Here is a 22,514-nt window from a genome sequence, read left to right as displayed (position 1 = left end):
TGTTACATAGGAATGCAGGTGACATCTACTACATTATCTGTACTCGGAGAGTTATCACTGTGTTATCTGTGGTGTTACATAGGACTGCAGGGAACATCTACTACATTATCTGTACTCAGAGAGTTATCACTGTGTTATCTGTGGTGTTACATAGGACTGCAGGGAACATCTACTACATTATCTGTACTCAGAGAGTTATCACTGTGTTATCTGTGGTGTTACATAGGACTGCAGGGAACATCTACTACATTATCTGTACTCAGAGAGTTAACACTGTGTTATCTGTGGTGTTACATAGGACTGCAGGTGACATCTACTACATTATCTGTACTCGGAGAGTTATCACTGTGTTATCTGTGGTGTTACATAGGACTGCAGGGAACATCTACTACATTATCTGTACTCAGAGAGTTATCACTGTGTTATCTGTGGTGTTACATAGGACTGCAGGGAACATCTACTACATTATCTGTACTCGGAGAGTTATCACTGTGTTATCTGTGGTGTTACATAGGAATGCAGGTGACATCTACTACATTATCTGTACTCGGAGAGTTATCACTGTGTTATCTGTGGTGTTACATAGGACTGCAGGGAACATCTACTACATTATCTGTACTCGGAGAGTTATCACTGTGTTATCTGTGGTGTTACATAGGACTGCAGGGAACATCTACTACATTATCTGTACTCAGAGAGTTATCACTGTGTTATCTGTGGTGTTACATAGGACTGCAGGGAACATCTACTACATTATCTGTACTCAGAGAGTTATCACTGTGTTATCTGTGGTGTTACATAGGACTGCAGGGAACATCTACTACATTATCTGTACTCAGAGAGTTATCACTGTGTTATCTGTGGTGTTACATACGACTGCAGGGAACATCTACTACATTATCTGTACTCAGAGAGTTATCACTGTGTTATCTGTGGTGTTACATACGACTGCAGGTGACATCTACTACATTATCTGTACTCAGAGAGTTATCACTGTGTTATCTGTGGTGTTACATAGGACTGCAGGGAACATCTACTACATTATCTGTACTCGGAGAGTTATCACTGTGTTATCTGTGGTGTTACATAGGACTGCAGGGAACATCTACTACATTATCTGTACTCAGAGAGTTATTACTGTGTTATCTGTGGTGTTACATAGGACTGCAGGGAACATCTACTACATTATCTGTACTCAGAGAGTTATCACTGTGTTATCTGTGGTGTTACATAGGACTGCAGGGAACATCTACTACATTATCTGTACTCAGAGAGTTAACACTGTGTTATCTGTGGTGTTACATAGAACTGCAGGTGACATCTACTACATTATCTGTACTCGGAGAGTTATCACTGTGTTATCTGTGGTGTTACATAGGACTGCAGGGAACATCTACTACATTATCTGTACTCAGAGAGTTATCACTCTGTTACCTGTGATGTTACATAGGACTGTAGGTGACATCTACTACATTATCTGTACACAGAGAGTTATCACTGTGTTATCTGTGGTGTTACATAGGACTGCAGGGAACATCTACTACATTATCTGTACTCAGAGAGTTATCACTCTGTTACCTGTGATGTTACATAGGACTGCAGATGACATCTACTACATTATCTGTACACAGAGAGTTATCACTGTGTTATCTGTGGTGTTACATAGGACTGCAGGTGACATCTACTACATTATCTGTACTCAGAGAGTTATCGCTGTGTTATCTGTGGTGTTACATAGGACTGCAGGTGACATCTACTACATTATCTTCACACAGAGAGTTATCACTGTGTTATCTGTGGTGTTACATAGGACTGCAGGGAACATCTACTACATTATCTGTACTCAGACACTGATCACTGTGTTATCTGTGGCGTTACATAGGACTGTGATACTACAATATCTGCAATGACAGAGTTATCATTTATCTGTGGTGTTACATAGGACTGAGGGTAACATCTACTACATTATCTGTACTCAGACACTGATCACTGTGTTATCTGTGGCGTTACATAGGACTGCAGGGTACATCTACTACATTATCTGTACTCAGAGAGTTATCATTTATCTGTGGTGTTACATAGGACTGTAAATGACATCTACTACATTATCTGGACTCAGTTATCACTGTGCTGTCTGTGGTGTTACATAGGACTGCAGGTAACATCTACTACATTATGTGTACTCAGAAAGTCATCACAATTAGGGATGAGAAAATTTCATATTTTGAAATTTGTGTTTGGGTTGTGGTATAATGTGAATTGCATTATGGATTCCAATACCTCTCCTGCATAAGGGAAACAGGACGGACCCGTTATGCAGCCCATAGACTTCTATTATGACGGAATGAATAACGGAATGCCTCTAAAGGCATTCCGTTAGGAATTCCGTCATGGTCCGTGGTAACGGAATCCATAACGCAATTCACATTACCTGAACCTCAAAATATGAAATTTGCTCATCCCTAATAATAATGTTATCTGTGGTGTTACATAGAACTCCAGGTCACAGCTACCACATTATCTGTACTCAGAGAGTTATCACTGTGTTATCTGTGGTGTTACATAGGACTGCAGGGGACATCTACTACATTATCTGTACTCAGAGAGTTATCACTGTGTTATCTGTGGTGTTACATAGGACTGCAGGTGACATCTACTACATTATCTGTACTCAGAGAGTTACCACTGTGTTATCTGTGGTGTTACATAGGACTGCAGGTGACATCTACTACATTATCTGTACTCAGAGAGTTATCACTGTGTTATCTGTGGTGTTACATAGGACTGCAGGGGACATCTACTACATTATCTGTACTCAGAGAGTTATCACTGTGTTATCTGTGGTGTTACACAGGACTGCAGGGGACATCTACTACATTATCTGTACTCAGAGAGATATCACTGTTATCTGTGGTGTTACATAGGACTGCAGGTGACATCTACTACATTATCTGTACTCAGAGAGTTATCACTGTGTTATATGTGGTGTTACATAGGACTGCAGGTGACATCTACTACATTATCTGTACTCAGAGAGTTATCACTGTGTTATCTGTGATGTTACATAGGACTACAGGGAACATCTACTACATTATCTGTACTCAGAGAGTTATCGCTGTGTTATCTGTGGTGTTACATAGGACTGCAGGTGACATCTACTACATTATCTGTACTCAGAGAGTTATCGCTGTGTTATCTGTGGTGTTACATAGGACTGCAGGGAACATCTACTACATTATCTGTACTCAGAGAGTTATTACTGTGTTATCTGTGGTGTTACATAGGACTGCAGGGGACATCTACTACATTATCTGTACTCAGAGAGTTATCACTGTGTTATCTGTGGTGTTACACAGGACTGCAGGGGACATCTACTACATTATCTGTACTCAGAGAGTTATCACTGTGTTATCTGTGGTGTTACATAGGACTGCAGGGGACATCTACTACATTATCTGTACTCAGAGAGTTATCACTGTGTTATCTGTGGTGTTACACAGGACTGCAGGGGACATCTACTACATTATCTGTACTCAGAGAGATATCACTGTTATCTGTGGTGTTACATAGGAATGCAGGTGACATCTACTACATTATCTGTACTCGGAGAGTTATCACTGTGTTATCTGTGGTGTTACATAGGACTGCAGGTCACAGCTACCACATTATCTGTACTCAGAGAGTTAACACTGTGTTATCTGTGGTGTTACATAGGACTGCAGGTGACATCTACTACATTATCTGTACTCAGAGAGTTATCACTGTGTTATCTGTGGTGTTACATAGGACTGCAGGAGACATCTACTACATTATCTGTACTCAGAGAGTCATCACTGTGTTATGTGTGGTGTTATATAGGAATGCAGGTGACATCTACTACATTATCTGTACTCGGAGAGTTATCACTGTGTTATCTGTGGTGTTACATAGGACTGCAGGAGACATCTACTACATTATCTGTACTCAGAGAGTTATCACTGTGTTATGTGTGGTGTTACATAGGACTGCAGGTACTTGGCTATATCTGGTGCTCCCATAGAAATGAATGGGGCAGCTGTGTGCATTTCCAACCAGCTGCTCGGTCCATTTCAAAGGGGCTGCACGGGGTTTGGGGCCCCAGTTCTCATGGATAGAGGATAACATTCTCTAACCAGAATACCCCTTTATTGGACGTTACATTATTGGTACCTTTAAGTAGGCACTATATATGGGGGCACTCTGACCTTGTGGGGGAAGGGCCAGTATCCCTAACCCGTTCGATGAAATGTAAAGAATCCCTTAAGCAGAAGTCATCACGTCTTCCGGGATTTACTAATACACCTTGCATTGGATAGGTCTCCAGGAAATAAGCGCTGCGGCTCATCCCTGTCATTCACTGTGGTAAAGGTCGCGAAGCTGAGCGCTGCGATAGGAGGTTTGTCCCTTCCTGCTTTCCCTCGCTAGTGACACGGCTTCAACATGGCGGCGTTTGCGGAAACAAGGAAACTTTAATGGCTTTACCGAGAGAGCAGTAACTGCAGCCGTGCGTGGCAGCGGCAAGGCGCCGGTGAGTACCGAACCTCTGCGGCTTGTTAGGTTCTGCTGGGACCTGCAGTTTCCTCGGGAACTTCCCACAATGCACCACGCCTTGCTGTATATGTGTAGATATAAATCTGTGTCTGACTGGAAGTCCCTATTATTCCCTACGTTACAGTTTTTGTCTTCTGTAACTTTATTGGTTGCTGCAGTATTTGTACAGTCTGTCTGTGCCTGAGCCCAGTGCATACAGGTCACCTGGCCATACACATGGGCTTAGTTTTGGAGGGGTACTACCTGCTCACCTAGTAATGGCACAGTCACAAGGCCTGGGTGACATCTGCCATCTCAGGGGCCTCCTTCACAGATTCTGTCACGTGCATGGGGCAATATAAGTAGTGTGCTGCGCCATATCACTGACAGCCGGAGCCAGCGATACGTTACGGCAGACGCTATGCCGCAGCGCTCAGGGTTGTACATGGCGTCATTTATCGTTAAAGAAAAACATTGGGGGAGATTTATCAAAACTGGTGGAAAGGAAAACTGCCGTAGTTACCCATAGCAACCAAGGATTCCAACTTTCTTTTTTCTTTTTTTAAAGCTAATTTGGAAAATGAAAGGATCATGCCGGTTGCTACGGACAACCACACCAGCTTTCCTTTTCACCAGTTTTGATAAGTCTTCCCCACAGCCTTTTCCATCATAAAATGTATCATTATTAAAGGGGTTGTGCCCTATTATGTGGATAGAGGATAACTATCTGATCGTTGGGGGTCTGACCTCTGAGACCCCCACCGATGCCAAATACATGGGTCCAGTTCCCCCCAGTCTGATGGAGCAGCATTCTCTGTGGGACCGTGACTGAGTACAGTGCTAGGCTATTTCCGGGATCCCATAGAGAATGAATGGAGCAGCAGGGCGCATAGTCAACCTGCTGCTCCATCAGCCCTTGTCCTCCCAGCAGTCAGACCCCCACATTCGCTAGAATTAAGAGATCACAAAGTCATGTGTACCCCAGAACATCTACAGCTGGTTCCTCACACGCAGCTTTTGATGGACAATTGTAAAAATGATGGGGCTCCAAGTATAGCAACAAAAAAAGAAATGTTTCCCGAGCAAAAGTAATAAAACTGGTATCTCTGTAATGTTGGTGACCCCCAGAGTAAATTCATCATGACACATACGCCTCTATTGTGTCACTGCACAGCCTGACATTATTCAATCAGTGCTGTCAACTGGTAACCCCCCGCTGGACCTTTATTGCAGACTACTAGCAATTCGTTCATAAGTTCTAGTAGGAATAATAGAGGAATGGTACAATATAGAGTCACAAGAATTGATTCCCCAGAATTATTATTGCATGGGAAATGCAAGTCGTTACTAAAACAGACATGTCCCCTTCAAGTACATGATCGCTGGGGGTCCCACCTTGGTTACCACGTTCTAGTGTTCTCTGGGTCAAGTATGGATAGGTAAATAGTGTTGATCTTGGGACAATCCCTTAAATATTTGCTGCTGTTTTTGCCGCTGGTCACTGGGGTTTGCCATCCATCACGTGGCCATTGCTGCCCACCAAAGTTACGTCCTTGTAGATGAGCTCTGAGGTGGGTATGTCGGTGCCACCGGGGCTGTTGGTAGACTCTGAAGAGACCTCAGGCACTGGCGGAGCAGGACACAGGTACAATGGATGGTGGTGCATGCTGGTGCCAAGGGCACAAGCGAAAGACCCGGGCACATACCTTGCACCGCCACAGTCACATGTTGTGGATCTGGATGATGACATCACACAGTGATAACCACTGATCTAGGGTGCAGCAACCTTTGGCACTCCAGCGCTGCTGTGAAACTACAACACCCAGCATGCACACTTGCTCAGCTGTTCTTGTAACTCCCAAAGAAGTGAAAGGAGGATACTGGGAGTTGTAGTTTCAGAACAGCTGGAGTGCCGGAGGTTGCTGATAGAGGCTGTCATTTTGTTATGCTTGATCTTGCTATAAAGGGGAGTTCTTCTTCCATGACCCTGTTGCCCTATCTCATGCCACAAAATTGCCACCACCGCTGTGGTTATTGGATTATACAGAGGGACTGTATGTCCTGGAGGCTGTAAATGGCCACATGCAGTCCTTGTAGCACCATGTGCCGCCATGCGGCTCCGCATTACAGAAGAAATCCTTATAGCAAACAATATGTCTAGTTCAGCGTCTGATGGAACATGCTGCAATAAATCCTTGATGGATTCATAGGAAAGCTGACAGGCGACAGAGGTCTACGGGTGACAGGTCTGTCCGTTATGGAGGTTGTATGGAGGTCTCCTGTTGGTGTGTCCAGCGATGGGACCCCCGCTGACTTCTATAAGCAGGAGTCTGAAGCGCTCAGCCACTTTTCCTCACTGCTGAGCGCCGTAGTGAAGACGGTCCCCTAGACCTTCTATTGAGGCCGTCTTCACTACCACAACCAGCAGGGAGGAGAGACAGCGCTCGGCTGAGCACTTCAGACTCATCATTAAAGAGGAAAACAAGGCGCTCAAATCCTCACTTAATTTCACAGCAAGGCCACTTACCCCGCCAGTGAGGATCGCGCGCCTCCTTCCTCACTTCAGAGCGGTGTGCCATAAGCTCCGGCAGCCCGCTCAAACTGACCAATAACTCCTCACTGTTATGAGCCTTATTATTGGTTGTTTCAGGCAGCAGCACTCGCTGATGAATGGCATGGAAAAGTCTAAGGCGTATCGGTACGTCTTAGACTTTTTCCAGGGAGTAAAATGGCCTGAACAGGCATCTATGAGGCTTGTACAGGCGTTATTGCAACCTATGGTAGGGGGACCAGCAATTCTATAGAGTGGCAAAAAAACACTGCTTCAGCAGAATCAAACACCACTTTGCAGCAAAAAATACTGCCGCCTTCACCACAGTATTCAACTGTATCACTGTCCTGAAGACTTTGATACAGTTGAGTTCAGGATGGCACCTGTGGCTGCTGACCAGTTGTATAAGTACCTGTTGCTCCTAGCATGAATTAATGCTGAGAGCATCAGATCCTTATGTACCCAGGCAGTGGCCATGAGGAGGGCTCGGGCGGCCCCCTGGGTGTCGGCCCACCGGGAAATTTCCCTGTAGGGTCTATGGCCAGTCCATCCCTAAAGTTGCTGTTCATACACAGATTTTGGCAATGGAACATGGTGCAAATTCTGCGCCAAATCTGCCAGGCGGCCGCACAGAAACCGCCTCCCATTGTTTTCATTGGGACTGCACGAATGGTAGCAATGCCCCTTTATGAAAATGCGCTCTTTTTGCAGTAACGTCCTCGTGGTCCTGTGATAGACTTATGTTTACACACAACAGCCAATCCGAGGAGGCCGAGCTGCAGGATTAACCAATGATAAGACGGGAGGGAGCATCAGTAAATAGATCTGAGTGCACTAATGGACACTGGCTTTATCGAGTTCTAATTGTCAGAACCGTACAACCTGTTCTTTGGAGTTCTTTTCTTAAAGGGGTTGTCCGGGATTGGGTACAACAAGCACATAAATATTACATACATTCCTGTCCTACCTTTGCCAGAGTTTTCTGATGCCCTGTATTTCTTTCATAAATTCTCAGCCGGAAGTTCCGATTTTCAAAGATTCGGTGACGTACCGGACTCCTTACTGGTGTGCTAAGCCTCTTCCGCTTAGCAAGGAGCCCGGTGACGTCACCAGCACACAGGATCGTTCTGCAGCTAGAAGGAGGCTGTCAGTAGGAGGTAAATGTCAGCCAAACCACGCCCCTCTGTGACATCACCGGGCACAGAGGGCGTTAGTCTGGGAAGGAGGAGGCAGTATTTGGAGGAGGGACGTCGCCTCACTAAGGAACGCCCCCCTCTGCCGATGACATCACCGGCCATAGAGGAGTGTTATTAGGAGTAGAAGGAGGTTCTATTGGAGGCAGCAAACTATGCTATTTACTAGCATAGTGCACGCCTCCCATGGTCATTTGCAATGAATGGGATATGCTACACAGTATGGGTGCTAACCATGCCTCCCATGTCCCTACATGCCAGTCCGATCGCTCCCTGACACTATTGTCTTTTATGCAATGCTAGCAGAGAGCAGATACATGGAAGCGGGGAGGGATCCAGTTTGTAGGCTTAGAAAAAGGTGGTTTTAGGGGAGGAATACTGATGAGGAGTATGAGTGGTAGGAGGCGGAATACTGATTAGGGGTAGTTGAAAGGCTTGTGGGACCCATAAGGCAGTGTGGCCGGAAATGACATAGCACATGTAAAGAATACTGACAGCAGTATTAGGGACTCATAGGAGCAAAGGGGATGAAAGAAAAATACACAGAATGACTTTACTGCGTAATGTCAAGGTGATTATTAACGTTTTAAAAAAATTACTTTGATCCCGGACAACCCCTTTAAATAGGAATTATGCTGTGTATGCCTACTCTTTGTCCAAGCATGGACGATGTGCAGTTAAAGTGACCTGTCAAGTGATTCTGCTGCCTTTGTCTTCCCTGAGAAAAGAATATACACACCAATCCGGGTAGAGCTGTCAATCATCATGTGTGGGCGGCTTAATCAGGACTCCTAATGTCTCTCCTAGGAGTCCTGTCAGGATTTGATCTGCTCTCCTGCTACAAAACATGGAAACCTATATATCACAGAGCTCAGACAGAACAATAGAAATCATCTGCCAGATTCCCTTTGTCTCTGATAATGTATCTAGTTTCACAGAATTGGACTTTTGGTAAAGATTTGTATTGCCTGAAGTGGAGAAAGGAGTAAGGAATGCGATATGTGTGCTTGTCACTTCTTTTACATTATTACTAAGTAATATGATTTACGTTTTAAAGGTTGGTGCTAACTCTCCTTTTTCTTTGTAGGCTGCTTGGTGAAATGAGACAAATCAGAAGCGGTCTGCATGTTGGACATTCTCTATGAAAACGGAACAATCCATTTTTTGTGAAAAAGACACTAGCCGCAGGTTTACATGTGTAGGTCACTCCGTTACTGCGTTAGTCACTGTTTGCATGCAGCAATGACTCGACTGGAAGAAGCAAACCGAGAGGTCAACATGCATTCTTCTGTCCGATATCTGGGCTACTTAGCCAGGATAAGTCTCTTAGTGGCCATATGTATGGGCCTTTATGTTAGGTGGGAACAGACGGCAGATGCTCTGATACTGGTAATCTTTATACTGGGGCTGTTCATCCTTGGAATTGCAAGTATCCTCTACTACTATTTTTCCATGGAAGCTGCCAGTCTGAGCCTTTCTAATCTTTGGTTTGGATTTCTACTTGGTCTCCTCTGTTTTATCGAGAACTCAAAGTTCAAGTACGACGTAAAAGAAGAAGCTACAAAGTACCTGCTTGTTTTCTCCATCGGTATAAGAACGATGTGTGCTCTAGTGGAGAGAATCTGTGGATATGTTCGCCATCGTCCTACTCTCCTGACTTCGGCAGAATTTTTGGAATTAGTTGGCTTTTCCATAGCTAGCACCATCATGCTGGTTCAGAAGTCCATCAGCATCATCTTACTGGTCTCTGCATTTGCTCTGATAATTATTGACTTACGAATGAAATCCTTTCTTGCACTTCCAAATCTGGGGACTTTTGCCATCCTCTCCCCCTTGTTGTTTTTCCCATCACTGGAGATTCCTGTTAATCCTTATGCATTGTCCTGCTTTTTCTGCTGCATCATCAGCGAGCCACTTCTTGATGTCTATTTCAGTGGTCTTTCTGTCACCGAACGGTGGAAGCCATATCTCTACCGGGGCAGAATTTGCAGAAGGTTTTCAGTCATCTCTGTTGGATTGATTGAAGTGGTATTTTTTGTTCTTGCTGCCTTTAAACTAAGTGACTTAAATCTTTGGTATTTTGTCATTCCAGGTTTCTCCATCTTTGGTATTTTCTGGCTAATTTGTCATATTATATTTTTAATTACTCTCTGGGGTTTTCATACAAAGCTAAATGATTGCCATAAAGTATATTACACACACAGATCAGATAACAACAGCCTTGACAGAGTTATGGCATCCAAAGGAATGCGCCATTTTTGCCTAATTTCTGAACGTTTGGTGTTCTTCAGCCTCCTAGCAACAGCGATTTTAGGGGCTGTTTCTTGGCAGGTGAGTTCATTATTCATAAATAAATTCAAAAAAGTTCTCATTTTCATGTAACGTGCATGTGGTGTTATATATTCTCTCTAGTAATACATAATTTCTTATGCATTTTACTCATTTTGGGCTAAAAATCATTTTTTCAATTGGTCTTTATTAAAAATATTGAGCCGTTCTGTCACAAAGGGTTAACTGTTTTTCTAGCTGTGTGACTTTTACTTTCACCTTGTGCTGGTCATCTAATGAGCCATATCTCTAAATTACTTAACCCCTTCCCGACCTTTGACGTACAGTTACGTCATGGGAACCACTGAGTTCCCGCAATTTGACGTAATAGTACGTCATAGTGATCGCGCGGGCACGAACGCTGCGCGCGCGATCACTGCAGGGGCCCGGCAGTCCGTGGTAGCCGGGCCCCTGCTGTATCCGCCGGCATCGCTGTTAAAGCTGATGCCGGCGGATTAACCCCTTCTATGCCACGGTCCGTGCTGACCGCGACATAGAGGTTTGTGTCAGGTGAACGATCGCATTGAGTCCCCGCACTGCTGTGGCGGGGACCCAATGCGACACAAGGCAGCCCGATGCCGTGCAGAGGCTGCCCAATGCCTTGCACGGCATCGGGAACTGCCTTCTACGGGTGCCGAGGAGATTCAGCTTCAGGCTGGGTCTCCTAGGCAACCTGTTAGTGTATGACTCAGTGTCATACACTTACAGGCAATGCATTACCATACAGATGTATTGTAATGCATTGCAGAGGGGATCAGACTCCCAAAAGTGAATGTCATAAATAAAGTAAAGTTAAAATTAATAAAGTAATAAAGTTAAAAAAGAAAAAAAAACGCCCCCCTTATTTTAAAATAATAATAAACAGAAAAAACAAACCCCACACATATTAGGTATCGCCGCGTCCGTAATGACCGGCTCTATAAATATATCACATGATCCACCCTGTCCGATAAACACCCTAAAAAAATAAAAATAAAAACAGTGTAAAAAAAAGCAATTTTTGTCACCTTACATCACAAAACGTGCAACACCAAGCGATCAAAAAGGCGTATGCCCCCCAAAATAGTACCAATCAGACCATCACCTCATCCCGAAAAAAATGAGACCCTACCTGAGAGAATCGGTCAAAAAATAAAAAAGCTATGGCTCTCAGACTATGAGACACTAAAATATAATTATTTCGGTTTCAAAAATGCTATTATTGTGTAAAACTTAAATAAATAAGAAAAAGTAGACATATTAGGTATTGCCACGTGCGTAACGATCTGCTCTATAAAAAAGTCACATGACCTAATCCCTCAGGTAAACGCTGTAAAAAAAAAAAAAAAAAAACGGTGCTACCTTGCCTCACAAAAAACGTAATATAGAGCAATTAAAAATCATATGTACCCCAAAATAGTACAAAAAAAATGGCACCTTTATCCAGGTGTTTCCAAAATGTGGTCACTTTTTTGAGTTTCTACTGTAGGGGTGCATCAGGGGGGCTTCAAATGGGACATGGTGTCAAAAAACCAGTCCAGCAATATCTGCCTTCCAAAAACAGTATGGCATTCCTTTCCTTCTGCGCCCTGCCGTGTGCCCGTACAGTAGTTTACGACCACATATGGGGTGTTTCTGTAAACTACAGAATCGGAGCCATAAATATTTAAAAACTCTTTGAATGAGAAGGTGTGTCCAAACTTTTGGTCTGTACTGTATATAGCGTATTTGCTTCAGAATCTGCACCATGGTAACTCTACAAATACAGTACAATGGAAGTAAATGGGTTTAACAAACTACATTCACATATGTTGGAAAAAATCTGCAGCGATTCTAACTATGCTGTGTGTTTTCAACTTGTGGATTATGGACATGCATTTCACTCACTGCAGTGGGCAAAATCCATGGCCACGTCAGCATTGAAATCCGATACAAAATCTGCATGTAACAATTTCAACTAAATGGAAACTACAAGATTGACCCTGTCCATGAGGGCTAATTTGTGATGCTGTGAGTTCCTGTTCTGGCAGGTCTGCTGTTATGTACTCACAGGACCATAAATCGCTATAATGAGTTCAAGTCAAAGCAGCAGTGGTCAGTCCAGGAATTGCGTCCGTCACATATATCGTATTTCCCCGACTGAACACGCTTGTGTGAAACTATCCTGAGTGGAAATCTCAGGAAAGGATGATTACCGCTGTCACTACCTGCGGCCTTCACCAGTATCTCTCTACCCTGTGCAGCATGCTTCACATTCATCAGGTCCATCTTTTATTGCACTTTTCTGATTATGTTTGTCATTAAGTAGCTATCTATAGAACGTGCTACTGTTCACTTCCAGCCTTTGATGTGTTATGTATTTTTAAGCTCTTGTGACAAGTTCTGCAGTGACAGGCGGTACAGAAACAAATTCTGTCCATATGGAGAAACATTCCACATGAGAGATTTTTCCGCTGCCCGTATATACTGCGGTCAGCATTTAAAATACTGCTTTAGTACTTATGGTTGACTCGCCTTAGTGTGAAAAAAGATTATTCTATTCAGCTTGAAAATTGTCTGCGTTTGTACTGTTTTTATGACTTTTTCACCTTTTTTATTTATGTTGTAGCCTTCCAATGGGATCTTTATGAGCATGTTTCTGATTGTACTACCGCTTGAGTCTATGGCACACGGATTATTCCACGAACTCGGCAGCTGTTTGGGGGGAACCTGTGTTGGTTATGCAGTTGTAATTCCCACAAATTTTTGCAGGTATGTTGTTCTTTTACAAAAAAAAAAGATTTGCACAGAAATTGCTTGTTAAAACAAAAACTTGGAGAATATGGTTTGCGCCAGTGTAGCCATTTTGTAAATTAATTCACCCTACTATATTATTGATGTTTCCCTACATTTTCATCAGGGCTGTGGAGTCTGAGGTAATTTTGGGTACCTGGAGTCGGAGTCGGCAAAAAATGAACCGACTCCGACGACTCCTAAATTTAAATTGTAATAAAATTTTAAAAAAAGCAAGTTTAAATGTCCCAAGTCACAAAACGTTATAATTAATTACTGTATTTTTCGCCCATAAGATGCACCTAGGTTTTTGAGGAGGAAAATAAGAAAAAAAAATATTTTAAACCAAAAGGTGTGCTTTTGGTGGGTTTTGAACTAATGGTGGTCTGTGGATGGCACTGTTATGGGGGCATCTGTGGATGGCACATATATAGCATCTTATCTTATGTGTCTTCCACAGATTTCCCCCCCCCCATAACAGTGTCCCTGTGTAGTGAATGGGGGCCGGCATCTGTTTCTGTAATGGCAGCGGAGCCCGGTGCCTGCTTCATTCATAAAGTGGGTGGAGCAGGCGCGTGACGTAGTGAGCTACGCTACGAGCGCCCACTCGGCCTCCTGACTGCCAAGAAGTTAGTAGTAAGTAGTGCAGCGCTAGATTTAAGATGATTGGAATACTTTAACAATTCCCACAAGTTAGATATGATTACCGTATACTACAGTGAGCGGGGCCCGGTGTAGTAGAATACAGTAACTGCACCGGGCCCCGCTGCCATTACAGAAACAGATGCCGGCCCCCAGCCCCTCCTCCCTCTCAGCCTATTCACCGGACGGTCGCAGCATTCGCCCCCATAAGACACACTGCTATTTTTCCCCCACTTTTGTGAAAAATACGGTACTTCTCTACTGTAAGAAAAAAGGCCAATGCATGCAGTGCGTCACGTTACCGCAAAATGAACACATTAAGTGACCATGAAGAAGCATGCTTTCCACAGTCGTCTCCATGACACCAAGTCCTGAGATTGACTTTCTTCTGATTGGACAGGAAAAACACATAGAGGTTAAAACCCCCACCCCCTCCTCACATCACCAGTGTTTTTCCTGTCCCATCAGGATAGGAAGCAGGAGAGGTGCACGGAGCTCGTTTGGGCTCACCTGGATTCATTCATCTGCAGGCCGAGGTCGGATCTGCAGTGCAGCTCTCCCTCCTCCGTTCGGTTAGGCCTGGGCTCGGGCGCATATGTAGTTGCCCCTGCGAAGATTCCCTCTGCGGCGGTCCCGGAGGGCTTGATGCAGGGGGAAGGAGGAACGCGGCGGATCGGCACTGTGACGTGTCCCGGCCGGCAGGCGAATGACGTCAGACGCCGGGGGCGGAGCAAAGCGCACTGACGTCATCCACATGCGCCACAGGTCCTGAAGCCTAAGAAGACACTATAAAAACGCACAGGACCTGTGTAATGGCGCCCTGCATAGCGTGGCTCGCGTGTTTGGTGGAGCATCTCTGGAGCGGTCGGGAGTCAGAATGAGCACCCCCCTCACGCCGGGCTCTGGAACTGAGCCTGCATCAAACCCTGGGACCGTGAGTAACCTGTTCTCAGGCACATGCTTTGTATGGATGGTTCAGTCTGCTCATCCTTTCCTCCCTTACCATTTCAGGGAGAAAAGGATTCGGCTTCTACAGCTAAAAAAACTAGAAAATGTGGTATCTGCTGCAAAAGATTGTCTAACACTGGATCCAAGCCCCTGTGTAAAGAGTGTACCTCCAGTGTCGTCATATCTGAGTCTTCTAGTTTAATTGAAGACATTAGAAAAGTGGTTAAGGAGAGGTTCAGCTAGCCTTAACTGCCAGGGAACCTACTCCCCCCAAAGCCCCCCCCCCCCCCCCCCCCCACTCAGGACTCCCGTAGTGTTAAATTGCTTATTCTGGATTCCGACTCTGAGGGGCTGGCGGTCTCAGACTCCGAATCAGTGCAAAAACACCCGGCATCTTCAGATGAAGAGGGTGAATACAAGCGCTTCCTGTTTAATCCCAAAGATATTGATGAACTTATCAGGGCCACCATTCAGATGGAGATGCCAAAAGCTCCTAAATCTACCCAACAAGAAATTTTTGGGGGTCTAGGAGAAAGGAAGAAGGCGGTTTTCCCAGTTCCAGATAGTGTCCAAAAATTAATTCGGTCAGAATGGGAAAAACCGGATAAAGGATCCTTTATCCCAAGGGGAATTAAGAGGCGCTACCCCTTTAGCCAAGAGGACTGTACTGATTGGGAGACCATACCAAAAGTAGACGCGCCAGTGGCTAAGGTGGCAAAACATACGGCTCTACCGTTCGAGTACTCGGCACAGTTAAAAGATCCTCTAGACAGGAAAGCGGAGAGTCTCTTAAGAAAGACCTGGGAGACTACGGCGGCCCTTCTTAAACCGGGTGTAGCCTCTACATGTGTGGCCAGAACACTAAACCTTTGGCTAGACCAGCTGGAGATACATCTGGTCAATAAGACACCGGGCCGTGGGATCAAATTCTAGAGAGCTTGCCTCTGTTAAAGATGGCAACCTCCTTTCTAGCAGACGCAGCAGCCGAATTAGTTAAACTATCCGCCCGTACAGCTGTTCTCTCAAATACAGCGAGAAGGGCACTATGGCTTAAAGCGTGGTCAGGAGATATCTAGTCTAAAAATAAATGAATCGCACTCCCCTTCCACGGTCAGTACATTTTCGGAGAAGATTTAGACAAAATCCTAGAGAACGCGACAAATAAAAAAAAAAAAAAGGGGTTTTCCAGAGGAGAGTTATAAACAAAAAAGGCAGCCCTTTCGTGACCAATTCTTTCAGCCCGAGAATAAAAAAGATAAAGGGAAGAGCTATGCGAAGGGAGGCAGGGGGAGAAGTTTCCTCTTCAACCCAAATCGGGCTGAAGCCTCCTCATCCAACAGCAAACAATAACGCCATACCAGTGGGGGGAAGACTCAGCTCCTTTCTAAGATCTTGGGAGCACGTAACAAACAGCTGGTGGATTTTAAGTATTATAGAAGAGGGTTATTTGATAGATCTACTCTCTTCCCCTCCACAGAAATATGTGATCACTACCCTTCCCCCATCTCAAACTACTACCTTAAAAAACGACATAAAGAACTTGTTAACCTTGGCCGCGATAGAGCCCGTTCCAAAACATCAGACAGGACTGGGATTCTATTCCCGTCTCTTCATTATAAAGAAACCAAACGGGAAATCCAGAGTGATTATAAATTTGAAACACCTAAACAAATATGTGAGATATCAAAAATTCTAAATGGAGACCCTGAAGTCAGCAGTGAAGCTCTTAAAGAAGGATGCAGTGATGGCCACAATAGATTTAAGCGATGCCTATTATCACGTCCCAATTCACAGGTCATCAAGGAAGTTCCTAAGGTTCACGATAGAATTGGAGGGAAGCATTCAGCATTTCCAGTTCAGGTGTCTCCCCTTTGGGATCTCCTCTGCCCCAAGGGTTTTCACCAAAATAATGGCGGAAGCCTTGACAACCTTGAGAGAAAAGGCAATTTGTGTGATCCCCCTATCTGGACGACCTACTGGTAGTGGCAGACAACATAGAGACCCTGGAAATCCATCTCAGGTTAGTCCTGGATCACCTACAGAACCTAGGTTGGCTCATCAATTGTGGAAAATCGGATTTAATCCCGTCCAAACGGAAGGTTTTTTTGGGCATAACTTTAGACACAGTTTCCCAAAGATCCTTTCTTCCACATCAAAAGATAGTAAAACTTCAAACAGCTTTGAGGAAGTTCAAGAAGGAGAAATTCTGTTCAATAAGACAGGCCATGAAGGTGTTAGGGAGTCTTTCAGCTTGCATCCCAGCAGTAGCCTGGGCACAGTTCCATCTAAGGCCACTCCAGAAGTTCATTTTAGACAAATGGAACAGATCGCAATTAACTCTAGAGAGGAAAATATTCTTAGATGCAGAGACCAAAAAATCACTAAATTGGTGGCTCAGCAAATCCAACCTAGAGAACGGGATTTTCTGGGCACAATATCTCCCTCTAGTCATTACAACAGATGCCAGCCTCCACGGTTGGGGAGCGGTCGTCTAGGGGAACTACTACCAGGGAACATGGAGGAACTACGTGAGACAACAATCCTCAAATTCCAAGGAGCTGAGGGCAGTGTGGGAAGCACTGAAACACACGAGTCAGTTGGCAGAGGGTCGTCACGTCCTAGTCTACTCGGACAATGCTACAGCCGTGGCCTTCATCCAACACCAGGGAGGCACAAGGCATCGCCTACTACAGAGCCTGGCAAACAAAATCTTTTCCTGGGCAGAAGACAACATACAATCTCTTTCAGCGGTTCATCTGAAGGGAGTTTTAAACATTCAGGCCGATTACCTAAGCCGGCACAGACTAGACCCAGGAGAATGGATGTTAGCACCAGAAGCCTTCCACTTAATCACAAAGAAATGGGGCAGGCCGACGATAGACCTGTTTGCATCCAGGAGAAATCATCAGCTAAACCAGTTCTTCTCCCTCAACCCCAGGGATCATCCTCGGGCAGTAGACGCCTTCAACCAGAGTTGGACAACAAACTTAGTCTACGCGTTCCCCCCATTTCCGCTTATCCCCATAGTGTTACAGAAGTTCCTAAAAGAAAATTGTACACTAATCCTGATAACCTCCTTCTGGCCCAAGAGAAGTTGGTTCTCTCTCTTGAAAGCCCTCAGCGTGGAAGCTCCTCTCCTTCTACCTCGGAGGCCGGACCTTCTAAGTCAGGGGCCCATTACTCACCCAGACCTAAAAATACTAAAATCAACTGAAGAATCCAACTTATTAAAGTTTGGTTTATCTAAAAAAGTAGTGAACACCTTACTCCTTAGCATTAAACAGAGTACCAACGACAAGTATCTAAAAATATGGAAGAAATTTGCTGATTGGTCTGGAACCTCCTTCAACCAGTTCAGAGCCAACATCCCACTAATCCTCGATTTTTTTCAGGAAGGGCTAGATTTAGGTCTATCCCCCAATACCCTTAGGGTCCAGGTATCGGCTCCAGGAGCACTTTATAATACCAAGCTAACGGAACATCCCTGGATATCCAGATTCCTTAAGGCAGCAGATAGGATCAGACCTACGATTAGAAACATGGTGGCACCATGGAACCTCAATACGGTACTAGGGGGTCTAACCTCCGATCCGTTCGAACCTTTGGACTCTACCCACATCAAATGGCTTACCATTAAAACTATTTTTTTTGGTGGCAATAACCTCAGCCAGAAGGGTCTGTGAGTTACAGGCCTTGTCCATCCAAGAACCATTCCTTTCAGTATTTGAGGACAAATTAATTTATAGATTAAATCCGGCTTTCCTCCCCAAGGTACTTTCGACCTTCCATAGGTCTCAGGACATTGTCTCAGGACATTGTTCTTCCTTTGTTCTGTGACGATCCAAAAAATGATCAGGAAATCACTTACCACACACTAGACGTCCGGAGAGCGGTCTTAAAGTACCTGGAAGCTACCAGTCTTTGGAGAATAGACAAAAATCTGTTTGCTGCTTTCATCCTAACAAAGGGAAGAAAGCGGCGAAAAGTTCCATCTCCAGATGGATTAAGATGGCAATCTCCGAAGCATATAAAGCTCAGGGAAAAGACGTCCCTGCTTCCCTAAAGGCACATTCTACGAGAGGCATGGCTACCTCCTGGGCGGAAAAAGCCTCAGCATCCTTACAACAGATTTGCAGGGCAGCAACATGGAAAAGAGTTCATACTTTCACTAAGCACTACAGACTAGATTTAGCTGCTAATGATGACCTAAGATTTTGACGTAAGGTCCTGTCTGCAGTCGTCCCCCCCCTAATTGTATCTTTGATATTGTCTCAGGACTTGGTGTCATGGAGACGACTGGGGAAAAGAGTATTGCACTCACCGGTAATCCGGTTTCCTGGAAGTCTCCATGACACCACATACATCCCACCCTTTTTCTGCTATTAGCTATTATCCTTTCATCCTGGGGTTCTTCGTTAAAATACACTGGTGATGTGAGGAGGGGGTGGGGGTTTTAACCTCTGTGTTTTTCCTGTCCAATCAGAAGGAAGTCAATCTCAGGACTTGGTGTCATGGAGACTTCCAGGAAACCGGATTACCGGTGAGTGTAATACTCTTTTTCCATATGCTTCACTATATGGCACGCAACGCACAGTTAAGGAGCGGCAATACTTATACTTTCCATTGCGTTGTGTTCCACTGTTACAGGCCCATAGTTAACCTAGCCTCTCACTGATATGTTTTTTGCAGGACTAGACACTTGTATAAGTGAAGGGAATGGATAGTCAATAGCTCAAGACTGAAGCTGTAAACCATTTGAAAAACTGCTGTCATTTAGCTAAGGCTATAAAAACTTGTAAACTCAGATTGTTAGCTTAAACTTTAAACATGACTATGAGATTCTACCAGGGAAATCAGGTTTTAAAATAAATGCCCCTTCCTGCATCCTCCCACTGCCCTATCTTCAGCAGAAGATCAGCACACAAAGGAGAAGGCAGCAGCTTCCTAGCCAGTACTTCTGTGGTAATGACATGTATGTTGCCTTTCTTTCCTTCAAGGAATGTATAAAATACATTCGCATATTAAATACAGAGGAGTCGGGGAGTCTGAGTCGGAAGTACCAAAAACTGAGGAGGAGGAGGAGTTGGAGTCGGAGCATTTATCTACCGACTCCACAGCCCTGATTTTCATAGCGATCCTATTATCCTGTCTTTTAAGTTTTGGAAGTGTGGGAAGAAATCCACACAAACCCTGGGAGAACATACAAATCTTATTATAATGTTGTCCTTGGTCAGATTCAAACTCAGGAGCCCCAGAGCTACACCTTGTCAGCCACTGAGTTACCTTGCTGGCATTCTCAGCATGTTATTTTTTTTTACCATAAAGTACTTTTCACTCTAAGGTTTATTTTCAGCAATTAGTCTAGCTCCCTTGTTTTCATTTTATTTAAAATCTACCTCATTTGCAGTTTTCTTTTATCCCCCGTGCTTGAATCCTACTTCCTGGTTTGACATGTGACTGCTTTCCGTTCATGCCTTAGGGCAGTGAGATGTGTTCTGACATCAGCAGGTCATGTGACTCTTGTCATACCCCTTGTTCCTACCAATGATGCTGGTGTGTCCTGCATTAGCAGGCTCCAATGCAGGACATAAGCCACAGCAACTAAGTATCAAATCAGATTTGCCACAGGGTGCAATGACAGAATAATAACTTTAGAATAAAGCAGTTTTAATAAATGGTGGTATTTGACACTAAGCTCTAATGGTTAACGAGATCCTATATGCTGTTACAAGGCTGGAGAGTATGATGGGGAAAGTGGTAACACAGATTGGGGTGATTCAAACAGATGTGAGCTTGATTAGAGATGACCTAGTAAAGTTGCGGCAACGTATGCAGGAGATGGAGAGTAGAATATCGCCAGTGGAAGATTTTCTATATAAACTTGAGAAAGGCGTAGCGTCTAAATAAAAGACTAACGTTGTTATGGAGAATAAATTAACAAATTTGGAGGATAGGTCAAGAACAGTAAGGCCTCATGCACACGACCGTTGTTGTGTTCCGTTCTGCAAAATGGGGTTCCGTTGTTCCGTGATCCGTTTTTGTTTCCGTGTGCCTTCCTTTATTTTTGGAGGATCACCAGACATGAAGGAAAGTAAAAAAAAAAATCTAAGACAGGTTTGCCATGCAAATGATAGGAAAAAAACTGACGCGGATGACAATCTTGTGTGCCTCCGTGTTTTTTAGCGGTCCCATTGACTTGAATGGGACCGCGAACCATTTTCCGCGAAAATAATAGGACAGGTTATATTTTTTTTGACGGACTGGAACCACGGATCACGGACGCGGATGGCAAACGGTGCATTAGCCGTGTTTTCAACGAACCCATTGAAAGTCAATGGGTCCGCAGAAAATCACGAAAAATGGCACAACGGACACGGAATAAAACAACGGTCGTGTGCATGAGGCCTAAATCTGAGATGTGTGGGAATACCTTAAGGAAAGGAGGGATCGGATTGTGTTGGATTTATGGAAAAAAAAAAATTCACCATAGAGAGTGCATAGAGTCCCTAGTCAAAAGAGAATGCCAGGAGAATACCTAAAAACACTAGTTTGCAGTTACAGAGACTGGGAGGCTGTGTTGAAAGAGGCCAGAGTTTCTGAGAAATTTGTAATAGATGGGACAAAAATAGAGTATTCTCGGATTACTCTGTGGCTACTAGTGCTCAAAGGAAGAAATATAACGATATAAAAAAGAGACTGAGGCAGGCTGGCGTTAAATAGAACTTGTTTTTTCCAGCTAAACTTCGATATATATAAAATTTTTTTTTTTTTTATTTTTTTTTTTTTAGTCAACCGACTAAGCAAATGAATGGGCAGATTTGAAGTGCCTGTGTGAAATGTAGCAATTGATAACTTGAGTCCACTCGTTGGTTAGGTTGGGGTGGGGGGTTACAAGGAGTACATGCATTGGTATGGAGCTCTCTGTTTTTACAGAATTAGTAGCAAATCGGTGGGGGGTTGGATTATGTGTCCTTGAGAGAGAGTGTGTGTTTTTTAAAAAAAAAATTTATAAAGTATTCTTTGAATGATAAGAATTATCTCATTTATTGTACGTGGGTTAAGAGAAAAGTTGAAAAGGTTTGCTATTTGCGACTGGATGGAGAGATACTTGTCAGCCATCATCTACCTCCAGGAAACACACTTGGATAAAGAATTGATAAATTGTGTAAAAAATAAATAAATAAAAAAAAGATGGATAGGAGCATGATATCACTTTGTATATACATCATATTCAAGAGGGTTTTCTATTTTAGTGCATAATTAAAGTTAATTATAAATTTAAGGCAGATGACTGCAGCAGGTATCTCTTTTTACAGTGCAGGGTCAATGATGTACCGATGATAATTGCAAACATATATATTCCATCTCCGTATAAACCCGATGTACTATGAGTTGCAGAAATATATCGTTGAAAGACAAGCGTGTATATTGAGTGCAGTGGGTGATTATAATGCAGTGATGGACCCAAGTAAAGACAGTCTATTTAATAGTAAGATCTCGTCGCACAACACTAATCTGGCCAGGTTGATAGCTGAGTTTAATTGGGTCAACAT

The 22,514-nt window shown here is 43.9% G+C and overlaps 1 protein-coding gene across 1 annotated transcript in view; it reads left to right on the top strand.

Moving 5' to 3' along the window:
- Positions 1-4,269: 4,269 nt before the first annotated feature.
- The window catches only part of TMEM168 (transmembrane protein 168), a 34,440-nt gene continuing 16,195 nt past the window's right edge, over positions 4,270-22,514 (top strand). Inside the window, exons 1-3 of the mRNA XM_040411123.1 lie at positions 4,270-4,546; positions 9,380-10,623; positions 13,208-13,350. Of these exons, the coding sequence (XP_040267057.1) occupies positions 9,487-10,623; positions 13,208-13,350 (1,280 nt within the window). The 5' untranslated portion in view covers positions 4,270-4,546; positions 9,380-9,486. The remainder of the gene's footprint in view (positions 4,547-9,379; positions 10,624-13,207; positions 13,351-22,514) is intronic.

This window comes from Bufo bufo, chromosome 1 (genome assembly GCF_905171765.1).
Source record: "Bufo bufo chromosome 1, aBufBuf1.1, whole genome shotgun sequence".
In the NCBI taxonomy this organism is placed as follows: Eukaryota; Metazoa; Chordata; class Amphibia; order Anura; family Bufonidae; genus Bufo; species Bufo bufo.
Note: the sequence above shows the minus strand (reverse complement) of the source record. Positions and strands in the feature narration are given on the sequence as shown.